General features: G+C 34.2%; 1 protein-coding gene across 4 annotated transcripts in view; it reads left to right on the forward strand.

Annotated features, from left to right (window-relative positions):
* Positions 1-18,618, forward strand: part of LOC140444943 (rho guanine nucleotide exchange factor 10) — an 807,510-nt gene that overhangs the window by 498,506 nt on the left and 290,386 nt on the right. Inside the window, exon 1 of one of the 4 annotated variants that reach the window (XM_072536655.1) lies at positions 6,916-7,456. The exons of the other annotated variants lie outside the window; for them this stretch is intronic. Coding sequence (XP_072392756.1) covers positions 7,411-7,456 — 46 coding nt within the window. The 5' untranslated portion in view covers positions 6,916-7,410. Of the gene's footprint in view, positions 1-6,915; positions 7,457-18,618 lie in introns of those variants that run through there. 4 annotated transcript variants of the gene reach the window in all.

Here is an 18,618-nt window from a genome sequence, read left to right on the forward strand (position 1 = left end):
TTAACAAAGAAATAACTTCGCCAAATGTTTCTTCTTCTTTTTATCTTGTTTTGGTACATAAAAATCTTTCCTAATAACAAAGGAAAAAGGACCTATTGTGAAATCTCCGAGCTACCTTCTCAGAAAAACAGAAGAGTTGTCTTTTGTAGAAAGTTACTTTCTATTGGTAAAAGTTATGAAAATGAACCCCACTAGCCCGGATATTTAATGTCAATTTCGCGTGGCATCCTTCAGCCAATATCCCCTCCCTATTTTCAACCTTCGCTTGTCTAAGCCCTTCTAAATTCACAATCCGATGTTCATTTCCAAGTTGGTTCCTGTGGCAAGCGGTCTTATCTTCGACAATCGGCGGTAAGTGGATTTTCAATTCACCCTTATTTATCTTTACACAGTGTGTCTTATATTGATTATTTTCTCTTTTGTCAAACAGACGTCTTCCAATTGAAGTCACTTCTGTTTGCCGTTCCTATTTTACACCAATTTAGATTTTACACCAATTCAGATTGTACACCAATTCAGATTGTACACCAATTCAGCTTGTATACCGATTCCTATTATACACCGTCCATACGTGTACAATTTTCAAGCATTCACCGCAACGTTAGTTCACCTGATCATCAGTCATCTTTATGTTATCTCAACCACCTGTAGTACCCCGGTAGCTGCCTCTTTTCGTCGGCCTAACAGACAATCTAAGGGATTACGTTAGGAAGACTGCAATTTATTGTGGTCGTGTCGTCCCAACTACCTGTTGTTTGGACCGAAGTCAAGTGCCTTATTGAGGGCGTCATACCATTATTTGAATACACCTGTTTTGTGAGTATAAGTTTTATTGACTAAACCGTGATAAAGAAATCTATAGAAGTTGATTTATGACTCCAGTTCAGTGTACCTTCTTATTTATGGAAGTTTGGTTTGACTGAGTAATATAGTAAAAATACAGGATAATATATACGTATAAATAACGTACCATTTATTTTATATATGTAGATATAATTATAATGTTCCTTGCCTTTTTTTTCTAATTCTTGAGGATACTAAATTATTTATAACTATTTTTTTGAGATATTTTTTGTTTGTAATTAATAATCAGTTACGCAATAATCATGCCATTTAACCGTTTAATAAAATTTAATATGGTACATTTACTTTAACAAATATACCTAAATATAATTTTGTTAAAGAACTATTCGCTTTTTATTTCTTTTATATATTTTTTATACAATTTGAATTTATATTTTTGTGTTTCTCTTCCAGGTATTTTTTATTGAATTATATTATTATATTTATTTGTTTGATCGTATATTTTAAGTATATGTGTCGAAATATTAGGAGTGTACCGCATAATTCGGATACTTTTTTCTTTCACGGTTTACTTTATTCTCGCGTGAGTTCTCTAGCTGTACCTTACCTTTCTCGTCATCCTTTTCTATGTGCCTTAAGGTTTCCCTGTTCCTCTAAAAATAGGGTGGTGCCCAAATAACTTTTCTTCTCTTATCTCTTATCTTCTCTTCTAACTTCTTGTCTTTGTGTCGTAAGTACTTCTTTAATTGATCCGTGATATTTGAGCTGTAACAAGAACCCCGACCAAGATACCTCTACCAGACTGAAGCCCGAGCCTAGTACCGTTCTTTGTGTAACCTCCAATCAATCATCGAGAGGGTACATTATTACAGTTAGTCGAATCCAGCGATTATTGTTCGCTACGTATTTGTGTGTTTCTGAGAAGGTTTCAATATGAACGATTTTGTGTAATTTACGTTTTCCCCAAGGTAAAATTTTCTAGTTTTTAGAAACGACCTTCCCTCCACTAGGGACTTCTGTTATGCATTTTTGTAGCTTTTATGTATTTTTGTAGTTAGTAGCCAGCGAAACTAAGCTTTGTAAACACATATAGTAAGCAATAAATAGTTCTATGAAAATTGTCGTTGTATAATATTTTAATTTGATAAAACAATATTTTATAGAAAATATATCTCACTGTAAACTAATCGTGGTTCAAAACATATCAAAACTTATTAAAATATTAATTATGGACCAAATTTAATATTCGATGATTTATTTAAAAAATGTTTTCTTCATAAATGTATCGTTACTATTTGCATGTGGTTGTATTATTTTTTTCTGTTTTTTGATTTCTTTCGAGTTAAACTGAAAAAACTGTCACCATTTGCTAATCTTGCTGACATATTATGATACATTTAAAGCAAATAACCAAGCAATTACCAAGATAACTATGTCAAGTAGATTATTGCCAATGAAAGTGGTACATGCAATATAACATAAATAATGTTGCGTGTCTCTAGTTGCAAACCAAATATACACGAGTAGGTCATCCAGTCTAAACCTTTTCATTACCATGATAGCAATTTCCTAACTTTGGCAACGCTGCTTAGCAGTTTTATAATATTTTATTGTCAGTACCCTCATTGAAGTTGCGGTTGCTAACAATTAAAGAGTTGTAAAGGGTCAGAAGCACATAAAAACAACGTATGAATAACCAATTGTCGCCTTACCCCATATTGGGTGTAAATTCACATTTAATTCTGTCAAGAATGCCTTTGTTATGCAAAGTTCGTAATTTTAATAAAGAGGATAGATACATTGATCTACACATAAAATAAAATGCTAGGAAAGGTGGTAGTAAAAAATATACATTATCATTATTGTGTAAAGCGCATTATTAAAAATATTAGAAGAGTCCGAACACCGATTAAAAATTATTTTATTTTAATAAATTCTGGTACGCAGACTTCGCAAAAACAAAAGATGATAAGAATTTTAGTTTAGGTTTTCGTTTTTTATTAATTTTTTTTTTAAATCTTGAATATGTTGCTTGTTTGAGTCAATTTATAATTAGGTAATAGAAATAGAAATAATACTTACTCAATATCAATTTATTCTACCACCGACGACCGGTTTTGCATAGGGTAAAGGGATGAGAGATGGACCACCTTTTAGAAAACTGAAGCCTATTTCTTTAATAAATAAACATCAGAATAGAAAAAAATTGTATAACATAACTTAACATTGGTATTTGTTTTAGTATAAGTAAAAACTAGAAATTATAATTCTTAAACCTAAAAAAAATAAATGTGAGATGGGCCACTAGGAGTAGGAGAGATGGAACAAGCTAAACCTTTTTCTTTTTAATGGCAAGAGACTTACTTCCCGCACTTGTTTCAGATATTAGCGAAGTCAGTACAAGTTTCATGTAACCATTTTCAATATCACTCATGTTTTCATAACCACTAGTGTCGTTTAGAGTAACATCTTCAGATAGTGACAATTCGCTTGGCTTTCTCTTACGTTTTTGTTTTTTTATAGGTTTTGAGCTTTTTTTTAATCAAGGCATCCTTCTTCATTTTAATAAAGTCTTGAGCAGTAATCTCCCCAGTTATTTTTTTACGAACTCTCTTTACTGCTGCTGCCAATACAGGCACGGGCGTTACCTCATCAAGAGCCTTTCCGGGAGTTATATTTTCATCAGTAATTGATGACTTGTTTGGGCTACCGTGCAAGGATATTTTACCACTGATTCAAAGTGTGTGTCAAAAATGCATATTCTGGGATTATTAATGGATTAAAAGGATAAATTCCCGTAGATTTAAAAGAAGAGGCCGCATTTTGGACGGTTGCTGAGTTTCCCTATGCTCGACCTAGGAGTTTACCAAACTGAAGGCGTTTTAGACCCCTGTTTGTGTTATTCTTAAAAGTTGCTTTTAATATATAATATATATTATAGAATACAAGGAAGGCAATTACAATGGTATGGTCACGTGATGAGAATGGAGGAGGCGCGGTGGCCAAAGAAAGCCTTAATGTATGTTCCGCCAGAAAGAAGGAAAAGGGGAAGACCACCAAATTCCTGGAGAAGAGAAATTACAAAAACAATGCAATCTAGAGGCTTAGAAGAGGGAGATTGGAGAGATAGGAAAAGATGGAGGCTGAAATGCGGGAAGCGGCAATCGCCGTAGGACCCCCGTTATATGATGATGATGCTTTTAAGTGACTTAAAAAAAGCACGATCCAGAGGCTGTAGATAATGTGAGGGATGACAAACAAAATAAAATTATTTCGTTTTGGTCTGCAAATTCTAGTAGATCCAGGTTGGTCGTATGGGATGTGTGGCCATCTAATATTAATAAGGTTTTACCTGGAGGTTTTCTCGGCAAAAAGTGTGTTTGTAATCATTCTAAGAAAATGTTACTGTTAACGTATGCTGATTTTTCCGACATCCTAATCGTGGAACCCGGTGGCATACCATAATGCCACTCGTCTTTTTATTTTTCCCCTTAAAAATGCAATATGGGGTCAAGAAAATCCCTTCTGCACTACAGCAAGCTATTACACTGATCGTTTCACCTTTTTCTGCTAGAACTTGACCGGCTCTAGTATTCAGTTGTAATCCTGTTTCGTCAGTATTAAATATGTGTCCGGGTTTATCATAAAAATTATATTCGGTCATAATTAAAATTAGTTATCGACTGTTTCTTTGGACATTCCTAAAGCTCGTGCAATTGAGGTGTTTTCGGCTTTTCTAATTGAAATTTCAGGTCTTCGTTTCAAAAAGAGTTCTAACCATTTTTTACCAGCTTTACCTAAAAGTAGACAATAAGTAACTCTTGTATCAGATTTATGAATTTAAAAATTTACCTTCTTCTACATTAAATTTATTTGGGATTCCTAATTGCTGAGCTAAATTAAAGGCCATGATTCTTACTTCAGTTCTGGTTGGTGTAAAGCCTGCTTTTTGTAGTTTTTTTTATATGGCTAACGATTTTAGCTTCAACAGCAGTTCCTAAAGAACAATCTGGACCCAATAGTTTCATCTTATCCATATTGTTTGTTTTTATTCGACGTTTAAAAGTCGTTTTGGGTATTCCAAATGCTGTGGCGGCTTCATTAATATCCATATCACCATTCTTTACAGCATCTAAGACATCACTTAGCTTCCTAGAGGTCCAGTTACCTCTCTTAGGTGTATTTTGTTTGCGAATATATTTATTGGGCATAATCCTAAAACAAAACATACTGCTCCAACTCTCCTCCTCGTAAGTGGTCCATGTATCCTCAAATAGGACAGATGGAACAGCCCGTATTGTTTAAAATACGCAGACTACAGCAGTAGTTCTTACTCTATAATACACATTTTAAATATAGTTCAATAATAAACTAACAAATAATCGGTCAAATTCATCCGTTTTTACAAAATATGAAATTTAAAAAACTCAAATAAAATTATCACACGTGGCATTTTCAATTATCGTAAATAACACTCCTACAAGTACGCACCCATGCGTTACAACTGGCGTCTCTTAAGCAACTAACTAACGTCACAGTATAAAGAGGGACCTCTTTATACTGTGCTAACGTTAAACAAACGATACAATAGAGTAGGATAGACTTGCCCTGTTGCCAAGCTTGGTCAGGTATACCTAGCAGAGGAAATATGGATCCTCCTGGTCCATCTCTCCTCCCTTTACCCTACTATCGTCACCTCTGCGAACCACGTGATCTAAAAATTGCAGAATACGTTACAGACATATTGTGGACAGCATTTTTTTAATCTTTAGTTGGTTTAGAATGGAAACGTTTGTCCTGTGAGCTGTCCAAGGCATGCGCAGCATTGTCTAACACCTCTCTCAGTCTTGAATTGGTTTGAGAACTTCTGATCTAGTCGTAATGTCTGCTAAAGATCTACATCGCTCAGGCAATCAAGGAAACATTGGATGGTGAATTGGTGTAGGAACTCTTCCGGCGCTTCGGACCAAGCCAGTCGTGCCATCTTTTCTACTTCCGCTTAGTATTCTTGTACAGATTAGTTGGAGCCTTGGATACGCTTTTTTAGTTGACTCTGTTTTACTGGCATGAAATATTGGCTTCCGAGTCTTGGTTCTAGTGCCGATCCGATGCCGAAACAATAGTTCTTTTGTGCGTCCTCTGAGATGTTTTGGATGATTTCAACAGCTTTTTGAGGCATAAATTTTGGCTAACAGCGCCAGCAAATGGAGAAACAGTAGAGTTAAATAATGATATTAAGGTACTGCTGAGACGTTAGAAACTGATGGCTTCTGCCGCCATCATTATTCCTTCCCGTATCATCATTCTACTAACTCTGTATGTTTAAACTTGCTGCAGATGTCACATCAATAGAGAAAGACGACCTTGAGTTGCAGTTGAGCCCCGTCTACGTCCACATCGCGTGTATTGTTTGGCAGCAGTTTTCACAAAAATGATACTTGGCAAATGACTTTCATAGACCCAGTCGCTTCAAGCGTTGCTTCTCAGAGAACTGTTCATTCTGCACATAAAGTGCTAATAAACATTTTTGTTTAAAATTATCTCAGCTACATCTTTTAATTGAAACATTTTTTTCTACGGCGTACAGATTCTTGGTAAATCGATTTTTTTTGCTTTTTTACCCCACTACGAGGGACGTTTTACGTGGAAGCCCAGGGGTAAAAGAGGTAAAATTTTTTGCATTTTTTTGGGCTCCCAAAATTATAATTCTCGGCAACTCTGACGACTGGACAAAAAAATGCTGGTTTTTTTCTGTTAAATGTCAGGACAGTCAGGACTTTTATAAATTAAACCCAAATTATTTTTATTAATTTCAAATTATAAAAATATTCCAAGACTTCGTCGATGTTTTCATATCATAAGCACTGTTAGAGGTACGTCACCTGTTGACGCCATAAAATTACGCTCATAAATTTTAATTTTTTGGTCAATGTACGCCTATTACAATGCTTCTGAGATGTGGCAACAGCGACGATCTAAAATGCACCCACCGCACCGGTACGGTGCACCGGCCTCGTGCAGCAACCTACAACCATCCAACCATTCTCCGCTCACCAGCAACTATCAAGGGCCCTCAACCCAAACCCAACATATGCACGAAGGTCCCAAATCCAACTAAACGAAGCGATTCAACAACGAGCGTACGTCAGAAAATTCTACCTACCGTAACGTGTTCACAGAATACTGAAGAATCTCGGACTCGTTCACCCGGTCGTGATTCTACATTTACATTTACGATCTAGCAGTCATCGAAAGCGCGTTGTTACCATGGTTTTCGGTGCCTTTTTGTCGTTGTTTTTTCAAACAAAAAACAATCAAATCACCTGTGGTCTTTGACGTCCTGCAAATTCGAAATAAAGTGAGGTTAAGAATTTCTCCCGAGTGCGAGTGGTTAAAAATACTTCTCAGCTGTATTTGTGTATTATTCAATTCGAAAATATTTTTAGTGGTCTAGAAAAAAATGTGAGATGTTTTTAGAAATTCTTATCTAAAAGTGGTTATAAAAAGTGTTTATATATCTATTTATTAAGGTATTAGTTGACCTATTTCGAAAGAAATAGATGTGAAAAACGTTAATCTTTTGGAAATTATTTTTCGTTTGCGAAAATGCCGAAAATGGACTCGGGCCGAGATGGGATCGTCTTAATAAAATGTAAGTAACAATATCACAATTTTAAAATGAAAACGATTAATTTTGCAATTCTTAATTAAGTATTTAATTTACAAGTTGTAATGTTTTGTATCCATACGGACTACGAAGGCCTTAATATGTATTACGGTGTACAATAGTTAACATAGGACAATTACTATTTTTATTGGGAATAAACCACAATTTAGGTTTAAAATAGTTTATTATCTACGTTTCAATTTTACTTCGGAAATCGCTCTTAAAATACAAAACATTACTTAGTGAAAAATTCTTCTATGTAATTAAACATAATTAAAAAACAAATCAGAAGAAAGAGGAACTAAAGGTTGCAAGAACTTTAAAAAATGACGACTTTACAATTATTATCAAACCAGCAGACAGGTTAAATTAACTTTGATAATAGATAAAATTAACAAATGATCCAACGAAGATTTTGGAAAACAGAATATATAGAACTTAATTCAAGTTTAAAGTTTATTTAACAAATGATCAAATTAATTACAATCACACCTCATTACAGTAAGATAACTCTTTTTATGGAGTACCGAAAGTTCATAAAGCGAATACACCACTTAGACCTATTTATAAAAAATGACACATTTATAAAAAATACACAACAATTTTTAAATAAATTATCGAATATTGAATTTAATTCAAATAATATTTTAGTAAGTTTTGACATAAATAGTTTATTTCAGTCAGTCATAATAGTTTATAATTATAGTCAGTCGAGTGATTTTGTCAAAATTTCCTAAGCGAAAATTGCCAAAAGGCTACAAACTTGAATAAAACCAGAAGAAAATTTTGCTGGTAAATAATTTTCTCTCGTATGATATTCGACAAGACTATTTCGCGAGACAATTAATGCACCATATCAACGATACATAATCTTTATTTATATATTAACAATATTAAATGAACAATTATTATAAGCTATAGTAGTTTGCCCATTCTTTTAGGGTATCTTCAGCATTCGTCTATAAACCCACATTTTCAATGCTTCAATTTTGTTCATGATCGACACTTTTAGCGTCCACACTTCTACACTATACAAAAGTACGGACCAAACATAGCACTTAACCATTCTTTGTCTTAGTTCTAAACTGAGATGATAATTGCAAAAAAATGACTTCATTTTCATAAAAGTAGTTTTAGTCATTGTTATTCTACTTTTTATTTCTATGTCTGGATCTATTTATTTTATCATTTCCTCTCTTAGCTCGTGAATACGATCAAGCAGAATTTGGAGACCTTCAATATCTGACAGAATTACTGTATCTTCTGCATATCTAATCACATTAATAACTGGTCCGAGCAAACATTGAACAAATGTTGGCCACAAAATGCAACCTTGTCTGACTCCTCGTTGTATGGAGATTTCATCGGTGTAGTTATCTCCAATTTTTACGATATCCTTGTCATCTATTCCGATATTTTTCAGTATTTGCATTAATTTTACATGCTGTACTTTATTAAATGCCTTTTCGAAGTCCACGAAACGTGCAAATACATCTTTTCTTTGATCACGGCATTTTTGTAATAGGATGTTAAGCGCAAAAAGTGCCTCCCTGGTTCCCATAGCATTTCTAAAACCAAATTGGGTATCTTCGAGATCTTCGTATTTGCGTCTAATTCTGTGAAGTATTTTTAGGAAAATTTTAAGAGTGTAGCGAAAAGTCTTACTACTACTTTTATGTTATTATCCTCTATTAGTCTCAGCAACTCAGTTGGTGTATCATCTGGACCACAAGCTTTTCTAATTTTAGCATTATTTATAACGTGTTCTACCTCGCATTTCATAATTTCTGGGCCATCAGAAGAATTCGGCAATATTATTCCTGTAATCTTCAAACAACTCTGATATATACAGCTGCCATTCTTTTCTTATTTCGTGCTCATTTACAATGGTTTGTTATTTTATGTTTTTTGTGTCTATTCCAATTTTTCCAGCTGACATTTTAGATACGGCGTTGATTCCAAGTGTGACAGTTTTTAAACCAAGATCCATCCTTCCAGTTGGGGTGAACGGTAAGAAATTTGCTGGTTGCCAAACTTTTCGAACCGCCTTGATCTGTTTTGGAAAAACTGCTGTTGTATTCAATTAGGTCCGTAAATTCTCCCATAACATCAAATTCCTTCTGGAAAAAGTGAATCTTCCAGTTTACAGCCTTATTGCCTCTAAGCATGTTCAAATGAGCAAAGGTGAAAAAACTTTTTTTTGCTCCATTGGCTCAAATCCTTTCTCAAAACCTTGTCAGACTCCATGTTCAATTGATGAAGCTTTTGTTTGCCTATTTTTTAAGATGTTTAATTTTTAAAACTTGGGTCTGCAATTATAACCTTGTGTATCCGAAATTGCACTTTTTAGCAGACTCCAACTGACTAACCTTTTTTATTTATCTCATCTAATACTTAATATATTTTATGTACATCATCTTTTAAATTATTTTAAAACCGTTATATTTAAAATTATTTTAATTCCATATTTTCGTTATCCGTATTTGTTATCTTCAATAATTACGGTGAGAAATAACCTTTTTTATTTCCGTTATTCGATGTACATACTTGAATACTTCTATATCTAACAAACCGCACTGGTGTAAATTATGTCCTAGTTTTTTTAATCATAATTATAAACAGTAATTGTAACGGTATATACAAAACCTACACTAAATTGATAATTACGAAACAAATATGTGAAAATCTAAATGAATTTATTCGAACGCAGACGTGTATTAAGTTGTACAACTTCTTTAAAGCATCTTTTTCGTCAGCAAAAACACTAATTGCATGAATAATCTTCCACCAGCACTAGAGATGGATTGAAAGAGACAGAAATTCCTTCTATTTTCATAACTTGAATGAATGAATATTTGATTAAAAAAATTAAAAACTTTTGAATATATGAGACAAATACATCATTAATATTGGATATCAAAGTATATGTTTTCTTTACCTTCAATAAAATAGTAACCATAATCCCAGTTCGTAGCTAGAATAGCTGAGAATGGTGCTCTGGTGCTAAAGTATCTGACTAAGGTCCAATTTTCCAGATATGATAAATTTTTGGAAGGAGTGATGGTCAGTTGGTCATTTGGATACCTAAAAGCTCAACAAAGAAAAGGCAGGCCAGTAGTTAAAATTGACAATAGATCATGGGAAACACACTTCACAGAACTATATGGATACAAAGAAAGCTCGGAAGAAGAAGTAGGAGCAATGGAAGACATTAGAGATAATGAAATAGGGATACCAACATAACCGAATAGTTAGAATACGGGAAGCAGAAGAAATGCCAGAGGATTGGAAAGAAGGCAGAATTATAACAATATTTAAGAACGGAAAAGTAACAAACTGTAACAACTATAGAGCAATATCTCTACTGAGCACAACATATAAAATTCTAACAGCCCTCATTAAGCAAAAACTCACTCAATTCACAGAGAAAAAAATTGGGGACTACCAGCAAGGATTCAGAGAAGGCAGATCCACTACAGATGCGATCCACATAGTTACACAAACAATTGAAAAATGCCACGAACACAACATAGAACACCACATTCTCTTCGTAGACTTTAGACAAGCCTTTGACTGTATTGGAAGAAATAAATTATTTATTGAAATGAAAAATCAAGATATACCAGCAAACTTAATCAGATTAACAAAAATGACCATGGATGGAGCTCGAGCTAAAGTAACAACAGAAGGAGGTAGCACAAAATCAATTGCAATAGAAACAGGAGTGCGGCAAGGCGATTCCCTGTCAACCACGTTATTCAACATAGCAGTAGAAGGATCAAGGCCAGCAGAATTAAAGGAACTATAGCCCACTCCTCAACACAAATAGTTGCATATGCAGATGATTTAATTCTTATGGGAAGAGACAAGGAAAGATTAAAAGAAGCAGTAACAATCATGGCAAAAGAAGCACGGAAAAGAGGTCTAGAAATTAACGAAGGAAAAACAAAATATCTAATCTGCTTTAGAAGAGAAGATAACAGGACGAGAGAAATCAAAATAAAAAACTACACTTCTGAAAGATTCCTACAATTTAAATATTTGGGAGTAATAGTGAATGCCCAAAACAAGAGAAGTAAAGAAGTAACGGAACGAATACTAGCAGGCAACACAACATACTGGAGATATCATATTCTCATGAAGGACAAGAACTTATCCAGAAGTACAAAACTGAAAATATACAGAGTTGCAATCAGACCAGTAGTTACGTACGCAACTGAGACAATGTGCCTCACGGAAAAAGATGAAGAAAAATTGAGAATTTTCGAAAGGAAAATCTACAGACGGATTATGGGCTCGATAAGAATGGACAACGGAGAAACGAGAAGAAGAATGAACCATGAACTAAGAGACATAATGAAGGAAGAAGAAACAAAGACCAAGGGGAAGACCCAGAGAAAGATGGGAGGATCAGGTCATGAGAGATATCAAAATTCTAGAAGTGAGAAACTGGACGGAACTATATGCACATATTGAAATGAGTGGAAGACAATTGTAACGAAAGCCAGAGAGCTCTAAGTAAGAGCGGCAAACATTCCACCCGGAATGAAAAGCCCTGATGATGATATGATGATGGTCAGTTGTGCTGCAAAAAATTCCAATGAAACTGAAAAGCAAATTCTACATAAAAAAGAAATTTTACAGAAATGAAAATAAATTTATTAGAAGAGGTCTAGTTGTGGCACTAAGTGATGCCAATATTAGAGAGGTTTTGGGTTTAGTCTGGAATAGGAAGGGAAAACCAAACAAGACCTGGGAGAGACAGTTAGAGCAGACGTGTCTCCGAAGGATATTAAAATTGCTGTGACTCAAGGTAGAGACTTAAAAAAGTTCAATGTATTAAATTAATTCTTTTGATATATTTGGTATATGTATGATATATTCCTGAATGCGAGTCCGTAGTATCTTCTCTCTGGGTGTATTTTATGATTGCTTGCATATTATTGATTATTTATTGCTTGATTATTATAAAAAAAATCGTAATTAAGTAGGTTGTGGATCTTATACTTAAATCCCGATGGTTGGCATTTCAGACATTTTGCAAATAATAAACGTCAGTTTATGATATTCATCTCATTATCGCTGTCAATATAAACGTTGTTTGTAAAAGTAAGCCAGTCGTCAGAGATTTGACCTCTAAAGTCATTCGAACAAGCTGAATTTTGCTGGGAATGTCAATTTTGAAATCCCAAAAACCATTCAAAAGTGTTTTCCACTTTTATTTTACATCCATGGCTTTTCCCTGAAACGCCCTCCGAAGGGTGGGGTGGGAACCACGTAGAAAAAAATGTAGCTGAGATAATTTTGAACAAAAAAATCTGAATGCTAAGTAGCCTTTACTTAGCCAGAGCCAAAGACAGAATGAAACGGGGGTAGGAGCGATAAATTTTTTTGTATATATTTTGGGGTGTCAAAATTGACTTTCTCAGCTAAATTCAGCTTGTTCGAATGATCTTTAGAGGTTTAGAGGATTTTTCGTCTCCAATAACTGGAGTAAAATTGTATTTTTATTAAAGAAATTGTGTGAAAAGATAGATTATGTATACTATGTCAGAATAAAAAATCTCCATCAGCAGAATTTTTGCATAAACTGTCTAATTAGGATTGTTTTTTCGGTGGCTCCAGTGATATATTAGACACCGTACCCATTAATGTATTCGATTGTCAGTGTGTCAATTATTTGATTATTATTGATGAATAAGTTGCTAATTAAGAGTATATAAAAATACATCAGTTTATATAGTTCTACTTTTTATTTGTCTGACGGTTTAGATAATTAGTACTTACTCGTGACGGCAGTTTTTCATATGTCCATTAATAATAAGTTTCTTTCTTAAGTAGACTTAATTCACTACGTAGCTTTCGTATTTTTGTTTCTTAAATAAGTTTTTTTGTAGCTCAGTTATAAAGATTTGTTCTACTTAAAAAATAACTTTTAAAATATAGGAAGTAGATATATCACATACCCCTTATCCTATTTTTCTACGGTTTTTAAGAAAAACAAAAATATGTAAATTCTTGAGTTCTTAAAGTTAGGAGACGTAACGGATACGCTTTAAAGTAAATACAAAAGTTATTTAATAGACTTTCTGAGTTTGATAAGGACGCAAAAAAGAAATAATTAGATTGTAGATAATGAGATCGTTTAGCCTCGTCGACTATGTATGTGGCTTTCGGATAAGTTTTTCTGCTTTATTTGCACACCGGCAGACGTTATGGAACCGAGGTGGATATTGACGTCCGAATTTGAGTGCCACTCAGAACTCACATAATTAACGATCACGATCTAGCATAAATATCCCATTCACCACGACAAGGTCTCACGGCACTCGGAGAGGAATACAGGAGTAATAAAAAAAACAAAAAGGTAAACATAAACAACAATAAGGTGACGTTAACAGCATCAATGATCCCATAATTTTTGTAATAAGAGGCATACATACTGGAGAAAGGCAGGCATACGTGATGTGCGTTCTAGTTCTGAAGATTTCGATAAAAGCGAAACTGGACTGACCGACTTTAACGTTAGGACCTTGTTTAAGCTTACTCTTATTTAAGGAGGGGCTTCCCCTTTTTTTTAAGGGAGCTTTTGAGGGGGTGAGCAACTTTAGTTGCGAGTGGGTAGTTTTTAGGGTAGTATAGTGCTAGTGGAGCAGAGTTTTGGAAATGGTCGTATTATGTTCGAAAGAAGTGCCATGAGGAAGAATTTACTGTTAGCCAAATAAGCCATGAGCAGAAGGTACCTCCAGTTCACCAGCCATACTAAGGAATGGTTCTTGATTTAGCGTTTTTGGCGTGTAGCTATTTTATCTGTGATATTTAAAGGGGTCTGTTTCTAGAACTTTGTAATACATATCGAGGAGTTTGTTACCAGCGAAGTCTGCTTAGATCTGTTGTTGGAGCTAGCTATTGTGGACTTTTCTTTTGCAGGGAGAACGGACTGTCCTTTATTGATGGAATATTCGCAAGTTGGTGAATTAATGCTGACCGATAATATGCACGTTTCCTTGTGCACAGGACTTTCCTTTCTGTTGCCAGAATAGTGTTGGTTTGGCGATTGTTTAGTGACGCGTAGACAGACTCCTTGTATTCGATGATGGGCCTAATGAAAGTCTTGTAGGTGTCCAAAAGAGTGTTATTTGAAGTATTATCTAGTCTTTCAGATATCGCGCCCAGGAGATTAGCTCTTCTTTTTACCATGTCTAGGGTGTTTTTGATATACAGACGCATATCTTATCGTTTCATAATATGTTTCTGCAGAGAGGAGTGCAGTATCGTCAGCATATAGTAATATTGACTCTGATCTATTTATGGGGTGGGGAATGTTACTGTTGTAGACTGTGTATAATATTGGTGTTAAAATTTTGCCATGGGAGACTCCAGCTTATGGAGTGAATGGTGTGGATAAACCTTGACACGGATTGTCGGATTAGAGAGATAAGAATATATTATTTTTACGAATGGTGTAGTCAGTCCAGTAAGGTGGAGTTTTTCGATTAGGCCTGTGAGAAAAACCTGATCAAAGACATTCTGGACTTCGCGACGTCGACAAAGATGCCTATGGCGTATCTATTATTTTCGTTTATGGATTGTGATATGAATGTTGCTGCTTCAATCAATACGTTTTGTGAGGAGTGTTCAGCTCTGAATCCAAATTGGAAATTAGGGATGATGAAACGTGCGTCTAGGAATTCTACGAGTCTCTTCTTGAGGATCCTCTCGTAGACTTTACCTAGGGTGCTTAGTAGAGAAATTGTTCTATATGCTTCCCTGGTTTGGGTATCATGACTGCGTTGGCTACTTTCCAAGGGGTAGAAAAGTAGTTCAACGAGAGGCAAGCATTGATTATGTTGGTAAGCAGCAGGATAATACTCTCTGAGAGTTTTTTGAGGCATCTTATTTGTATGCCTGTGGATATCTGTATATGTCGCAGAATCTACTAGTAAACTCTAAATTAAGAATTTCACGCAAAATAGAATATATTCAAATTATTAAACGGATAAACTGGAAAGATGAAACAAGTTTGCAAACACTGCAAACTTTGCTGGTAAACTAAATAGCACATGAGTTTGATAAAAAACGATAAAAACATTCTTAAAGGAGAACATAGTACATTCAAAAAAGACTGTTAACATAGCCTATGATATAGTGCATAAATAGAGAGATAAAGTTTCTTCTATAACTTATTTGTTGTTAAGATAAAATGTATAAATTAACTCGTTCATATAGTTTATTGACCCCATTGTTTATATCACTGATTGAACATTTTTTGTTTACCTGTTTGCATTTATTGGATATGCAATTTATTGCTGCAATATATAAAACTATAAAATTGCTGATAAACTGATCTTTGTGTTAATTACTTATTTATTGAACACAGCGGTTTTTTTTTTCGAATTTATAATATTTTACTAATATTTTGGTTAAGGCAGGTTTTATTGTTTACATTTTAAAATAATTTTGTAATAATAAGTCGTTTGAATAGCTTAACGAAAGAAGTATTGAAGAAATACGGGACTCGTTTTAGGTTTGTGAAAAAATGGAACAAGTCCTGGACCAATGGAAACTATTATAAAATGCTCCTAAAAGACATGACATATTATTTACAAATAATAAAGGAATTTGTTTGTTTGTTAATTGGATTGCTAGAAGTCATTTATCTTTTGCCCGGTTTAAAATATATCACAGAATCCTAGTGGAATTGGTCAGAAAATGTAGAGTATGGAACTACGAGACATTTCATTCTGTTTAAGCTGCCTTAAGGATCACAAACAGGAATTGACGTAAACGAAGACCTAAACCACAATTTACATATCTTCTTCTTAAAGTTCCTATCCGTTCCGGATGTTGGCGATCATCACGGCGATCTTTACTTTATTTATTGCAGCGCGGAACAGTTCAGTGGTAGTCGTGTTATACCACTTTCGTAAATTTTGAAGCCAGGAAATGCGTCTGCTTCCCGGTCCTCTCTTACCATTTACTTTCCCTTGGAGAATCAGCTGGATAAGGAATTTACATATAAAGTGTTTAAAAAGTCACAAGCTTTTACATGAGTACTGAATACTTTAATATATTATGATCCAGTATACGTTATTGTTAACATGTTTATATTGTTTATTCAAAATTCCACCTGCTTATATTTATATTCTTAATACTTACAACCCGCATGTACTACGAACATCTGCTTAATCTCCATTTGGTCTTTTATATCTGGAAATAGCTTTAGTTTGTGCGAATACCATACACTAAAAATATTCCAGTGTGTAGAGGATGTAAATAGAACTGATACAATATTACAAATATCTCCGAACCTACCGTGAAGTTCATCTCGAAATAGCTAAGAGGTTGATGAATATATATACTAATTGAACAGTAAAATATCACATGATTGAATCACTTGAAAATATAAATAGAAACGAATAATTTAAGAACTTTTTTCGATTTAGCAAATACGAAATTCAGAAACTAGTTTTGAACGATCCGGGTCTAGGGCAGTCATTGAAGCATTATTGCTCCGAATTTTTTTACTGTGAACCGAATTGCATACAATTTTGGACTTAGGTTCATCTTACCCTTAACTTCAAAATTGAAAATGATTCGAACTCCGCATCCACCCTGGGGGTGGTTGCCACCCCTTCTCGGGGGTGAATTTTTTTTTTCAAAATAACCTCGGATATCGATAGAAGGTCTAATTTTAAGTAAAAACTCATCTATAAAGTTTTTCGAAAAATCCAATACTTTTCAAGTTATTGGCAATTGAAAATTCGCAAAATTTTTTCACGTTTTTCATCGGTTTTTTGCAAATATCTCCAAAAATATACGTTTATCGAAAATTTTATACAAAACAAAATTGTAGCAGGTAAAAAAATGAACAATTTGGTTTTTTATAAAGTATTCTAAGTGCAATATTAAGCTAGATATTAAAGATCAAAGCCGTTTTTTATTTTGTCTGAAATTTAATCGATGTGGCCAATGCCATCTAGCGGCGAGCAGATGCATTTTAGGCATTCTAATAAAAAAGGGTTTTGTAGTGCTTGATATAAGCTTTAAAATGAGCACTATTAAAAGTCTTTTGCACGTAAAATAAGTGAGCTGTATTTCAAATAAGAGGAGCATCTAATGTTTTTTTTTTGTTTCATAAGTGCCATTTCCACCAAAATTAAAATTAATCGGATTGCGCCTAGAATTAACTTTAATATGAAGAGTTTGATATATTGTATCAGTTTGGCTGCTTCAGGACACATATTTTTCAAAAAAGTCACGATTAAAAAAAAATATCAAATTTTTAAAAAAACCACCTTTTTTTTCATAATATCTCAAAAATTACGACAGATACGTATAAAAGTGTAGGTATAAAAAATTTAGGTATTTTTCTGACAAACAATTTGGTTTTGTTCTTTCAAACAAAAATTGACGGAGATATGATTGTTTAAAGAGCGCGTGGCAGCGCAATCTCAGCCTCTCTTAAGCCCTTTAACCATTCACCGTTTTAGAAAAAGGTTTTTTACTATATATTGCAATAAAGGATGTTATAGCTCTCTTAATTACCTTTACAATGGTTTTTTATAAATTGTGATAGCATGAAAATTGAAGGAGTTATGGTCCAAAAACTTATCATATTTTTTTCTACTTAGTAACTGAAAATTTCGGAGTATGAAATATTGCATGGTATGTTTTTATGGACTTGCTAAAGATACACAACAAAATAAGCTGAGTCGAGTAGAAAGCTTATCAGAATATCTCGAAAAGATGCGCTAAGAAAGTTTTCTCAAAGCTGCTACGAAAAAAACTGCCGTAAAATTATCATCCTTAGTTCCAACTGTTGGTGCCATAAATGAACATACTAAGAGGGTTTATCTTCAAACCCAGATTTGGCTTGGCAACAAAAACATTCATCCAATGGATTGGGGGTGGGTCATGAATGACGGTTTATTAAATCCACTTAAGTAGATCCACTCGCACCACAAGAACTCCTGAAAATGATTTTTTGCAACTGCAAAAAGGACGTGGAGCGTCTTGCGGATGCAGAAGAGTTGGTCTGTTTTGTAATAGTACCTGTTGAACGTGCAGTGGAGATAACTGCCAAAATAGCCCTCCAATTCAGCCAGAAGATGTTGAATGTGACAGCGACTCCGACATTGAGACAT

Source organism: Diabrotica undecimpunctata, chromosome 7 (genome assembly GCF_040954645.1).
Source record: "Diabrotica undecimpunctata isolate CICGRU chromosome 7, icDiaUnde3, whole genome shotgun sequence".
NCBI lineage: Eukaryota > Metazoa > Arthropoda > Insecta > Coleoptera > Chrysomelidae > Diabrotica > Diabrotica undecimpunctata.